The sequence below is a fragment of the Anomaloglossus baeobatrachus genome, chromosome 11, assembly GCF_048569485.1.
Source record: "Anomaloglossus baeobatrachus isolate aAnoBae1 chromosome 11, aAnoBae1.hap1, whole genome shotgun sequence".
NCBI classification, from domain to species: domain Eukaryota; kingdom Metazoa; phylum Chordata; class Amphibia; order Anura; family Aromobatidae; genus Anomaloglossus; species Anomaloglossus baeobatrachus.
In genome coordinates, this window is record NC_134363.1 from 171,144,399 (window position 1) to 171,158,579 (window position 14,181).

Consider the following 14,181-nt stretch of genomic DNA (forward strand, 5'->3'; position numbering starts at 1 on the left):
CACACTGACACTGTACATTGTATCACAGGGGCAGATCTTCAGGATTGTCCCAGGAAAAGATATAATAAAATATTTACAAAAATGCGAGGAGTGTACTCACTTTTACGATATACTTATGTACTCATCTACTTATTTAAATTTATCCCTTCCTTATTTATATCTAGGAAAAATTAAACAACACAGCAGTACCAATGCTTCAATGCGGGTCTTAAAATATAAGCGGCAAAAATAAAGGCAGCACCTCCAATATAATGGTGGAAAATATTTATTCCAAGACTTGCAACATTTCAGCTCTAACACTGAGCATTTCTCACATTCTATCTATCTATCTATCTATCTATCTATCTATCTATCTATCTATCTATCTATCTATCCCTCTATCTATCCCTCTATCTATCCCTCTATCTATCTATCTATCTATCTATCTATCTATCTATCTATCTATCTATCTATCCCTCTATCTATCCCTCTATCTATCTATCTATCTATCTATCTATCTATCTATCTATCTATCTATCTATCTATCTATCTATCTATCCCTCTATCTATCTATCTATCTATCTATCTATCCCTCTATCTATCTATCTATCTATCTATCCCTCTATCTATCTATCCCTCTATCTATCCCTCTATCTATCCCTCTATCTATCTATCTATCTATCTATCTATCTATTATCTATCTATCTATCTATCCCTCTATCTATTATCTATCCCTCTATCTATCCCTCTATCTATCTATCTATCTATCTATCTATCTATCTATCTATCTATCTATTATCTATCCCTCTATCTATCCCTCTATCTATCTATCTATTATCTATCCCTCTATCTATCCCTCTATCTATCCCTCTATCTATCTATCTATCCCTCTATCTATCCCTCTATCTATCTATCTATCCCTCTATCTATTATCTATCCCTCTATCTATCCCTCTATCTATCCCTCTATCTATCTATCCCTCTATCTATCTATCCCTTTATCTATCTATCTATTATCTATCCCTCTATCTATCCCTCTATCTATCCCTCTATCTATCTATCCCTCTATCTATCTATCTATCCCTCTATCTATCTATCTATCTATTATCTATCCCTCTATCTATCCCTCTATCTATCCCTCTATCTATCTATCCCTCTATCTATTATCTATCCCTCTATCTATGTATCTATCTATCCCTCTATCTATTATCTATCCCTCTATCTATCTATCTATCCCTCTATCTATCTATTATCTATCCCTCTATCTATCCCTCTATCTATCCCTCTATCTATCTATCCATCTGTCTATATCTTTCTGTCTGTCTGTATCTATCTATCTATATCTCTTTATCTATCCATCCATCCATCCATCCCTCTATCTATCCCTCTATCTATCTATCTATCTATCTATCTATCTATCTATCTATCCCTCTATCTATCTATCTATCTATCCCTCTATCTATCTATTATCTATCTATCTATCTATCTATCTATCCATCTATCTATCCCTCTATCTATCCCTCTATCTATCTATCTATCCCTCTATCTATCTATCTATCTATCTATCTATCCCTCTATCTATCTATCTATCTATCCCTCTATCTATCTATCTATCCCTCTATCTATCTATCTATCTATCTATCTATCTATCCCTCTATCTATCTATTATCTATCTATCTATCTATCTATCTATCTATCCCTCTATCTATCCCTCTATCAAATCAAATCAAATCAAATCAAATCAAATAAGCTTTATTGGCAGGACCAAATACAAATTAGTTTTGCCAAAGCAATGGATGGGAGAGTCTCCTGAAGTGAGTGTCCCTCACTGCTGAGTACTTGGTGCAGTGTAGCAGGAAGTGGGTTTCATCCTCCAGGGCCTCCAGGTCACAGTGTTGGCACAGTCTGTCCTCCCTTGGCTTGTAGCTCTGCTTGTGTCGGCCGGATTCGATGGCTAGACTGTGGGCACTGAGTCTATATCGGCTCAGGGTCCTGCGGTCTCTGGGGTCCGGGATTTTCTCCAGATATGGGGCCAGTCTGTAGTCTCTCTGTAGTCTCTGGTACGTGGTCAGTTTCTGTGAGGTGTTGATGTCGGTCCTCCAGTCACTGACATACCTCTCCTGGCCCTCGTCTACCATCTTCCTGATTCTGGTTCTTGTCAGGCTGCTGTGATTGGTTATTTTGTCCAGTTGGGTTTGGGAGAGCTGTGCCCGGGGTCCTGGTTCATCTGGCCCACGTATATATATCAGAGCTTTGTGGTGATGGGAGCTTGGATTGCTACTCTGTAGGTGAGCCTGAAATGATAGTGACCTCTTCAGAGCTGCTAGGTGTAGAGGGAATCTGCCCAGCTCGGCTCGACAGGCGCTGTTGGAGGTGCTTCGATGGACCTGGAGAAGGTGCTTACAGAATTCCAGGTGGAATATTTCTGTTGGGCTGGAATCCCACCTTGACCAATCTGGGTAAGTGTGAGGGCCCCAGACTTCGCTGCCGTACAGGAGGATTGGGGCAATGATGGAATCGAAGATTTTTAGCCAGACCCTCACTGGTGGCTTCAGATGATACAATGTCCTTCGGATGGCATAAAAGGTTTTGCAGGCCTTGTTTTTCAGGGTCTCTATGGCTTGTTTGAAGCTCCCTGACTGGTGAATTTCCAGGCCCAAGTAGGTGTATTTGTCTGTTCCTGTTAGAGTGTAGCCGTTTACGACAAATGAAGGATGCTGATCTATCTATCTATCTATCTATCTATCTATCTATCTATCTATCTATCCCTCTATCTATCTATCTATCCATCTATCTATAGCTCTATCTAGCTATCTTTCTATCTATCCATCTATCTATTTATCTATCCCTCAATCAATCAATCAATCAATCTATCTATCTATCTATCTATCTATCTATCCCTCTATCTATCTATCTATCTATCCCTCTATCTATCTATCTATCTATTTATCTATCTATCTATCCCTCTATCTATCTATCTATCTATCTATCTATCTATCTATCTATCTATCCATCTATCCCTAAATCAATCTATCTATCTATCTATCTATCCCTCTATCTATCTATCTTTCTATCTATCTATCTATCTATCCCTCTATCTATCTATCTATCTATCTATGTATCTATCTATCTATCTATCTATCTATCCCTCTATCTATCTATCTATCTATCTATCTATCTATCTATCTATCTATCTATCTATCTATCCATCTATCCCTAAATCAATCTATCTATCTATCTATCCCTCTATCTATCTATCTATCTATCTATCTATCTATCTATCTATCCTTCTATCTATCTATCTATCTATCTATCCTTCTATCTATCTATCTATTATCTATCCCTCTATCTATCAAATCAAATCAAATCAAATAAGCTTTATTGGCAGGACCAAATACAAATTAGTTTTGCCAAAGCAAGTGTACATTAGGGACTGGGGCTGTGGGGATGGTGGGTGGGGACTGTAGGAAGGATGGATGGGGCTCATCCAGGGTGGGGACTGTGGGGGCACTTCTAGGATGGGGGCTATGGAAGTCCATGGCTTATGATGGGGCATATCCACGGTGGGACTGTGGTAACGGTGGATGGGACATATCCAGGGTGGGGATTGGGGGGGCCACATCTGGGATGGGGGGCTATGGAAGTCCATGGCTTATCATAGTTCTCTTTCTCGAAGTCTATGACATTCGCTCACATACCGCGCTGCTATCTCCACTGCGCTCTCTTCTTCCCCCAGCAGGATATATATTTTCTCTTCCTCCTTCATGGAGCTGAAATCCGGGAAGAGATGGGAGAGTCTCCTGAAGTGAGTGTCCCTCACTGCTGAGTACTTGGTGCAGTGTAGCAGGAGGTGGGTTTCATCCTCCAGGGCCTCCAGGTCACAGTGTTGGCACAGTCTGTCCTCCCTGGGCTTGTAGCTCTGCTTGTGACGTCCGGATTCGATGGCTAGACTGTGGGCACTGAGTCTATATCGGCTCAGGGTCCTGCGGTCTCTGGGGTCCGGGAGTTTTTCCAGATATGGGGCTAGTCTGTAGTCTCTCTGTAGTCTCTGGTACGTGGTCAGTTTCTGTGAGGTGTTGATGTCGGTCCTCCAGTCACTGACATACCTCTCCTGGCCCTCGTCTACCATCTTCCTGATTCTGGTTCTTGTCAGGCTGCTGTGATTGGTTATTTTGTCCAGTTGGGTTTGGGAGGGCTGTGCCCGGGGTCCTGGTTCATCTGGCCCACGTATATATATCAGAGCTTTGTGGTGATGGGAGTTTGGATTGCTGCTCTGTAGGTGAGCCTGAAATGATAGTGACCTCTTCAGAGCTGCTAGGTGTAGAGGGAATCTGCCCAGCTCAGCTCGACAGGCGCTGTTGGAGGTGCTTCGATGGACCTGGAGAAGGTGCTTACAGAATTCCAGGTGGAATATTTCTGTTGGGCTGGAATCCCACCTTGACCAATCTGGGTAAGTGTGAGGGCCCCAGACTTCGCTGCCGTACAGGAGGATTGGGGCAATGATGGAATCGAAGATTTTTAGCCAGACCCTCACTGGTGGCTTCAGATGATACAATGTCCTTCGGATGGCATAAAAGGTTTTGCAGGCCTTGTTTTTCAGGGTCTCTATGGCTTGTTTGAAGCTCCCTGACTGGTGAATTTCCAGGCCCAAGTAGGTGTATTTGTCTGTTCCTGTTAGAGTGCAGCCGTTTAGGACAAATGAAGGATGCTGGTCAAATCTTCTTTTTCTCTTCTGGAACACCATGATGTTGGTTTTCTTTAGATTGATCGGTAGTGCCCATGTGGAGCTGAATTTCTCCAAGATTTGTAGGTTGTCTTGGAGACCTTTCTCGGTTGGTGACACCAGCAGTAGGTCATCTGCATAGAGCAGGAATTTCACCTGGGCGTCATGGAGTGTGAGACCTGGAGCAGGTGAAGATTCTAGAGCAGTAGCCAGCTCATTGATGTAAATATTGAAGAGTGTTGGAAAAAATTCCTGCCCTGTGTGAGGATCGAACTCACGACCTTCAGATTATGAGACTGACGCGCTACCTACTGCGCTAACAAGGCAACTATCTATCTCTCCATCTAGCTATCTATCCATCCCTCTATCTATTGTTGTGGGTCCAGCCCATGCACTGAGCTCTGGGATACAATGTTGCTATATTTATAAATACACGGTGCTACATTTGTAACTAATAAATATTACATGTTGTTATATTTATAAATGCATAAATAATAATAATAATAATAAGTTTTCTCCTAAACACAAGATGTCGCCTTCCTCCTTACGCAGCGATTAGTTCTAGGTCAGATGATATTCCATGGATGACTTTTGTGACATTTATCTGTGTGCCATGTGACAATGTGACAAGTTCTAGGTGTCTTCTCTTCTGGTCTCTTCCAATGTTTCAGTCCTTCCTGATCAGGAACTACATTTCCCATAGATCCCCAGGAAGAGCCCTCCTTCCCTCTTCCTTCCCTCTTCTTCCTCCTCCTCCTCCTCCTCCTCCAGCATCACTGGATCTATCCTCCTCCACAACACACAGTGCAGACGAGGAGGGGGCTCTGACAATTCAGCCTGGCACCAGCAGGAGGGGGGAGACCGTGGAATGTAGTAAATCCCCAGCCATGGTGAGGGAGGGGGCACAAGGCAACTTCAGGGCCTGGTGCATGGATGTGCTCAGCCTGGTCCTCCTCCCTGCAGACCTCTAGACCAGAGCATCCTTCATCCTCCGGAGGAGGGAGGAGAGAGTGATTCAGGCTCTGTGTGATGATGATACTCTTGGCTGACATGGAGCACTGGAGGCTTTGAGGAAGAAGGCACCTGCTTTGGGTTTTCTTAGCACAGAGGGAGGGAACGACTGCAGGGTAGAAATATGGAGATCTTGGCTTTTGCAAGTACCGGCAGCCTCTTGCTGATGCTACTCCCCTGCTGCCTGCCAGTTAGCGCTGGGCATTTGGCCATCAAAGTGCCCCTGAAGAATTATCCAGGGCTAGGAGCGGTCCAGTCCAACAGAGTCAAGAGGTCAGCCGAGGAAGAGACCGGGCAGGAGACCAACTTCATGGACATGAAAGACAACCTGAGAGGGAAGTCTGGCCAAGGCTATTACGTGGAGATGAGGGTGGGCACTCCTCCCCAGATGGTACGTGATGGTGGCCTTATGCCAGGGCTTCAATGTGTGGACGGTACGTGATGGTGGCCTTATGCCAGGGCTTCAATGTGTGGACGGTACGTGATGGTGGCCTTATGCCAGGGCTTCAATGTGTGGACGGTACGTGATGGTGGCCTTATGCCAGGGCTTCAATGTGTGGACGGTACGTGATGGTGGCCTTATGCCAGGGCTTCAATGTGTGGAGTATAATAAGCTGAATATGAAATGGGCAAAAAAAAATTTAAATTTGGGATTTTAGGCTAAAGATTCGGCAGATTAAATTTGTAAGACTGAGAAAGTCCATTAATGCATGGATAACACCGGATTAATGTCGGCTGCGGTCATATATTACATTGTATCATCCGCGAGCCATATTTGTTTCCAGTGCATCATAATGTATCAAATGGAAAAAGTCTACAAGTCAGCCCCTGCACAGATCGGTTAGGGGTTATTCCCAAAATATGAAATTCTACCCTATCTATTGGAGAGGGGATAACATTGATCGTGGGGGGTTTGACCTCTAGGACCCCTACTAATCCCAAAAACTGGGGTCTGGAACTCAAGGACTGGGATCTCCAAAGTTCTATCTTGTATGGAGTTGTACTCCGCCAGTCCCATAGACAATGAATGGAGCGGAGGTCGACCGTGCACACCCAGGCTCCATCAAAAATGGGCTTGACTCAGGTGTCCTTTTCTCAAAATAACTGGGGTGAGGCGTCTTGGCAGTCAAGGGAGGGGTCCCAGCAGTCAGAGGAGGGGGGTCCCCGCAGTCAGGGGAGGGGGCGTCCCCGCAGTCAGGGGAGGGGGGTCCCCACAGTCAGGGGAGGGGGAGTCCCCGCAGTCAGGGGAGGGGGAGTCCCCGCAGTCAGGGGAGGGGGAATCCCAGCAGTCAGGGGAGGGGGCGTCCCCGCAGTCAGGGGAGGGGGGTCCCTGCAGTCAGGGGAGGGGGGGTCCCAGCAGTCAGAGGAGGGGGTCCCCGCAGTCAGGGGAGGGGTGTCCCCGCAGTCAGGGGAGGGGGGGTCCCAGAAGTCAGGGGAGGGGGGGTCCCAGAAGTCAGGGGAGGGGGGGTCCTAGCAGTCAGGGGAGGGGGTTCCAGCAGTCAGGGGAAGGGGGGTCCCCGCAGTCAGGGGAGGGGGTCCCCACAGTCAGGGGAGGGGGCGTCCCAGCATTCAGGGGAGGGGGGGTCCCAGCATTCAGGGGAGGGGGGGTCCCAGCAGTCAGGGGAGGGGGAGTCCCCACAGTCAGGGGAGGGGAGTGTCCCAGCAGTCAGGGGAGGGGGGGGGTCCTAGTAGTCAGGGGAAGGGTGGTCCCAGCAGTCAGGGGAGGGGTATTCCAGCAGTCAGGGGAGGGGGGGTCCTCGCAGTCAGGGGAGAGGGGGGGGGGGTCCCAGCATTTGGGAAGAGGGTCCCGGCAGTCAGACCCCCAGTGACCATTAAGTTATCTATCCCCTATCCTATTATAGGGGATAGCGTCATATTTAAGGAATAACTATTTCAAGTCATTGCTCCACTCAAGCTCTTGCTGTCAGTGAATCCACAATGATCATTGTCTATTTTAGTAAATACTTGTATTCCCCATGAAATCAGAATTCTGGAGCATCTTTTCTTAGAACTCTTCATTGTGTCGTTCCTCTGTCATTCCTCTTGGAAATTAATGAAAAAAATTGACAGCTGGGTAACAACATTCCTGTTCTCAAAGAGTTGGGTCCATGCATAGTCTTGTATGGCAGCCCTGATAGCCACACCCCAAGTTATTAATACCTAGTTTTCAAATGTTGCATAAATTGCCAGGAGGAATAACAGAGGAACAGCCAAATATAGAGTTCTTTAAAAAAAAGTATTTACTAAAACAAACAGATGTGGGTAACTCTGACAATGACGGATCCTCTGTAAATCCATCCTGATCACCTGACGACCATGCCGGTGTGCAACTAGTCTCATTACAGTTTTCAGGAACATTAAATGGGAGCTTCCTGTAAATCTGCCCTGGGCAGGTGATGATCACGTCGGTGCATAGTATACTACAGGGATATTGCAATTCTCAAAATTAAAAAAAATAATTACTACAAGCAGAGATTTTGATACACAAATACGTCACTGAGCAAAAGATTTAGGCTGAGGTTTAAAAAATGTTGAGAAGAAATAATGCATAAAATATAGAAAGTTTATTTTTATCAATGAACAACATGAAAAGTGAATAAACAAAGGAGAAATCTAAATAATTAATATTTGGTGATCGCCCTTTACCTTCAAAACAGCATCAAAGAATCAGTTCTTCCATTTACACTTGTACACAGTTTTGGAAGGAACTCGACTGGAGGTTGTTCCAAACATCTTTGAGAACCAACCACAGATCTTCTGTGTATGAGGCTTCCATAGATCCTTCTGTGTCTTCATGTGATCCCAGACAGATTGGATGATGTGAGATCAGGGCTCTGCGGGGGCCGGATCAGGGTTGTGCAGAGGACGGATCATCACCTCCAGGATTCTTTATTATTTACGACGTTGGGTGGATGTTTGGAGTCATTGTCTGGCTACAGAATTAATTTAGAGCCAATCAGACACCTCCCTTATGGTTTCCACAGGTCTAAGCTGATGGCACTGCTCGACATCTTCTGATTTTGTAGTGTAGTAAGCACGATGTGTGTTTCATCTGCTGCCCTAAGTTTCCTTGGCCAATCACTGAATCTATGTGTCACACAGTGACTACCGGGGTTCAGACAGGTATAAAGGCCTCTCGGCGAGCACTGCAGCACACAGGGTACACCGAGAACATGATACAACAGTGGGCCCTGGCTGTTATGATCTGGAACCATGGAAGATCACCATAAATCATTGGCAAAAAAGGTGACAAGAGCATTGGCAACTAATCTGGCCGCCATCCCCTTACTAACCATCAACACTAGAAGTAGCTGAGGGGTTAACTATCATCTTGTGCACCGCGAACCCAGCCGGAGAACTAGCTATCCTAAAGGAAGGAAGGATGAATAACTCTCTGCCTCAGAAAATAGACAAGAATAGCAAGCCCCCCACATTCAAAGACTGCGGTGATATAGGAAAACACAATACACAGATAGATGATAGAATTAGCAAAGGTGAGGCCCCACTGACTAAATAGGACAGGACAGGAAAGAGACTGATGGTGGCCAGAGAAAAACCCTACAAAATCCAAAAACCTGATAGTACAAAAAGCCCTCAGATTGCTAGATCTGAACTCCGTCCTATACCAGGTGCTCTTGTCATACCAATGAACAGAAAGCAGGAACCATTATAAATTCAAGAAGCAACAAGCACATGGACTTATAGGAGCAATACTCCAAACATAACTGCAGGGAGCTTTCCAGCTAAGCAACTGAGAGGGAAGATTCCTGCATGCAAATAAACTGACAATAACCACAGTAAATCACAAACCCAGATAAGAGCAAAAAGAACAAAACAACATAAGAAAGAGCCAAGCACTTATCTGGGGTAGATGTGGTCTGGAGCAAGATGAGAAGGCTGGTAAACAAACAACCGGCTCAGACTGCTAGCAGACCAAGGTTTAAATAGGCAGAGAGTTAGCAATGGAAACGCCCATTGCTCAACACACCTGGTCTCTGTCCAAACCATTACTGGCCACAAGAGGGAGCCTCACAGCAGCAAAAGCATACCTGACATTCACAATACCTGGCGCTATGGAGAGAGAAGTGGGGTCACCTTCTGCACTCACCTGAGCCTGAATACTGAAGTCCCTAATGTCCCTAGATGGTCTTTCCCCTGTACGCCAACCATGTGCCTAGGCCGTCGCTGAGCCTGAACTTCGCCCTAACTAGTGCAAGACAGCATCTCGCCACCAGCTAAAGACAACACAAGTTAGGAAAGACAAACAGGAGAAAGACACAACAAATAAAACTGCGGAAAGAACCTCTTAGTTGCAACTGAAGCAACACCTCAGCTTCTATAGAGACTTGTTATTTCCAAGTAGACAGCATAGGTATGAGCTATAGCCGACAATGGGAGGAGTGTGGAGTGGATATTTATAGCAGAAGGGAGTGGCTGGTGCTGAGATTACAACTCCCTGTTAGATCACTGCAGGATAGAAATGAAACTTAACCCCTTCAGTACCGGATGGAATTAAATATGCCCCAACTCCATGGCAAATGGCAAGCGGGCACTAAAACGGATCTGCGATCGATAATACGCTGTGACCTTCTGATCACAGATCACATTAGACCGTGCCATACTCATGACACTATGGTCCTCCATGTTGCCCATTTCTTGGTGTCCTGAATGAATGCCTAGCTACCCGTCCACCTCTGATGGACTGCCAGTAACTGAGGCTGTGAGCCACAATCTATAGAATTAAAAATCCGCCCATTCTTGAGAACGAAGATGCTTTTTAATAAGCACAAATTGTTTTTACAAGCACTTTCCAATTTTACGATGATGTGAAAGCCTCTTTTATGAATACATTATTTTCCATGTCCATGTACCGAGCATACAGCTCATCTCTGGTGGTCCCAGCAGGGACCCCCTCGGTTTTTATTCGGCCATTATAGGCTGTGTTTCTGCATCAGATGATTTATGCAGTTTTCGGGCATGTTTCCTGGCAGAGGAATACAACATTGAGTGTGAAGGACCAAGCAATCTGGGAAGTGAAGCATATTAAATGCTGACCCAGGAACAACCCCGACAGTTTCGCCTTCACATCTGTCCCTCGGTTGCAGAGGAGATGCTTCTGGACGTCTGCCGCCCCTCCTGCAGCCACCTCCGTCACTGGTGGAGAAATACTGCTCAGGGAAAGGTTTCTATGCAACACCTTTCTGCATGCAGTTTAGACTGTGAAATCTCACTATCATGCGTGTGTCCCGCTTTGGCAAGTCTGGGACCAGAAGGTCGCAACGCCTTATTGTTCGCAGGTCTATAACTGGTATTTTAGGGAGTTAAGGACTCTTTCCTATCTGGCTATTCTTTGTAGCCTTAATCTCAGGTGCAGCTCTTTGTGATCACTCCCCTTTGCTATAAAAAGTCACGAGTCTTACCATCTGATGCCGGTTATAGATTCTCATTCTATTGCTGACAACTTTGGAAGGAGCCTGTCTCTGGAAGAAGCTGAGCAGTCATGACTATTGCAGCTGCGGTGTTTAGCTGCATTGGAGGAGCTTGGAGTGTTTTCCTTTTTGTGTGTAATGCTCACCACCACTAGGGGACACAGGTACACTGGAATGGGGTAGAGTTCCTAGGTGTAGTGAGGCGCTTACCCACTAGGGGTCACTAGTACCAAGGCGGGGACGCTCTTCAGAGTAGTCGATCAAGCTGAGTGTGAGAAGCCGGGAGGTCACATCAGTACAGAGGAGCAAGAGGAGCCGAGGTCATGTGCAAACCCGTGGTCAGTAAGCCAGGAAGTAGCATCATGTACAAAAGGGGAGCAGAGCCGTGGTCAGAGAACAAGCCAGGGTCGGAAGCCGAGAGGACACAAAGAGAGAGCAGGGCCGGGGTCACAAAACAGGTCGAGGGTCAGGGAGACAGGGAGTACAGACAATACGGGAGGGACGGAAATCAGGGAATGGGACGCAAGGTAACGGGAGAAGACCCGAACAACTCACAAAATCAAGAAGCGTGCACTGCAGAGTAGGAACTATTACTGGTGGAGTTCCAGGTGAATCAGCTCCAAGATAAGGCAGAGCGATCACCCGGAATAAGATGCGACCGAATAGGCCCCTTCCCTTGAGCCTGATCTCGGAGAATACAGATAACAAGAAAACACCTAGGACAAAACGGCTCTGCATAGATCAGAGCCATACGTGAATCATAACATTGTGTCTATTTTTCCTCTGTCTGTCTCCCTTACTTTGTGTCGTATTATTGCAATATGAGACTAGTGTTCTCACCGGACTTCTCACTAGCCAGTGGGAGTTCAGGGCAAGTGTGGGTCTAGGCACATGGTGGCGATGGGGGGAAGGACCCGTACGTTAGGGAGTACAGGGTGAGTTGCAGGAGGTGTCCCCTCTCCCCACTCCCTATCCCCAGGGCCTTACTTCTATACCATTCACATTTTTGTGTGGCGCCGCAGGTTGTGCCTTCTGTACGCTCTGGCATGACATTTATCTATCATTTCTAAGCCTGGTCTTCCTTCCTTATCAAACAAATAAAACTGCTTTGGATGCACATACCAATTGAATATGTCCAGGAACTGTCGAGATTTTTATAACTTGCCATCTATACATTGTGAGCAATTCCTCTTTGTAGTCATTCTGCCAGCACTGTTTGTACCGTACCAGCACAGTGTGTAAACTAATGTTTGCACCAGGCAGAGATATTATGTTAAGTCAGAAATGCTTCAAAATAGGATACAGAATAAACAAAAAACTATACTTATCATCACACAATAAACATAGTCTGCGCAAAGCAATGCAACTTACAAGAATGAGCGCACGACCAGAGTACAAAAAATGTTATTCTTTTATTAACAACAATTAAAATAAGGTGAGCAAGAATAAACAATGAGAAAAACATCCCTTGAGAAAGATGGCAAACCGAAACACACGTCGGGAGGGAGCTGGGACGCCCCAGGATATCTGGTCAAGCAGGTAATGTGCATCTCCTACCTGTGTTACTAATCTAGCAGAGCGGTCTCTATGTAGGGAGGGCAGAGCCATGTAATGTGTATCGGGGTGTATGCTGCGCAGCTCAATGGAGCGATGTCTGTATTTGGAGAGGGTCACTGTCATGTCTCATTAGGACAATACATAAGTTGTTGCTCTCTACAACTACCCAACTATAGATTGTACTATTAGTGTGCACTATCGCCGCAGATCTAGATACAATACTAATGGTGATGAGATAATGTCCCTGCACATTAGCTGCTCTGACACAGTACTATTATTATACATGTACTACCTGTAGTACCCGGCATTGCCCAAGATAGTAACTGTCTCTCTGTGTGTCTCTCCGTCTTCCTGTCTCTCTATCTCTCTCTGTCTTTGTCTGTCTCTGTATGTTTCTCTCTTTCTGTTTGTCTCTTTCTCTCTATCAATCTCTCTCTGTGTCTCCCTGTATCTCTGTCGGGCTCTCTCTGTCTCTTTGTCTCTCTATCCATCTCTTTCTGTCTCTGTCTGTTTCTCTATTTGTCTCTCTATCTGTCTATCTATCTCTGTCTTGCCCTCTGTTTCTCTTTCTGTGTCTCCCTCTCTCTCGGTCTCTCCACCGATATCATATTACCTCACACAGAAGCTTCTTATGCGAAGAATGTCCTTCATTGACATTAGCAACCAATCACAGCTGCTATTAATGACCTGTAGCTCCCAGCTCCATTGACTTTAATGTGAAGCACGGGGTTAAATTTTCCCCTCAAAACATAGTCTATGATGTTCAAAATTTTGTGATTGTAAATGCAACGGTGCGGATTGCTTGTTGCCTGTCCTTAGCAGTGGTTTCCTAGCAGCTATTTTACCATGAAGGCCTGCTGCACAAAGTCTCCTCTTAACAGTTGTTCTAGAGATGTGTCTGCTGCTAGAACTCTGTGTGGCATTGACCTGGTCTCTAATCTGAGCTGCTGTTAACCTGCGATTTCTGAGGCTGGTGACTCGAATAAACTTCTCCTCTGCAGCAGAAGTGACTCTTGGTCTTCCTTTCCTGGGGCGGTCCTCATGTGAGCCAGTTTCTTTGTAGCATTTGATGGTTTTTGCCACTGCACTTGGGGACACTTTCAAAGTTTTCCCAATTTTTCGGACTGACCGACCTTCATTGCTTAAAGTAATGATGGCCACTCGTTTTTCTTTCCTTAGCATCTTTTTTCTTGCCATAATACAAATTCTAACAGTCTGTTCAGTAGAACTATCAGCTGTGTATCCACCAGACTTCTGCACAACACAACTGATGGTCCCAACCCCACTTATTAAACCTGACAGGGCACACCTGTGAAGTGAAGACCATTTCCGGTGACTACCTCTTGAAGCTCATCAAGAGAATGCCAAGAGTGTGCAAAGCAGTAATCAAAGCAAAAGGTGGCTACTTTGAAGAACCTAGAATATAAGACATATTTTCAGTTGATTCACACTTTTTTGTTAAGTATTTCATTCCACATGTATT

General features: G+C 45.5%; 1 protein-coding gene across 2 annotated transcripts in view; it reads left to right on the plus strand.

The window, feature by feature from the left end:
- Positions 1–5,457: 5,457 nt before the first annotated feature.
- BACE1 (beta-secretase 1) overlaps positions 5,458–14,181 on the plus strand; it is a 41,252-nt gene continuing 32,528 nt past the window's right edge. For both annotated transcript variants that reach the window (XR_012727550.1, XM_075328382.1), the window contains exon 1: positions 5,458–6,103. Coding sequence is in view for 1 of the 2 variants with exons in the window: in XM_075328382.1 (XP_075184497.1) it covers positions 5,837–6,103 (267 nt within the window). In the remaining variant the exon portion in view is untranslated. The remainder of the gene's footprint in view (positions 6,104–14,181) is intronic.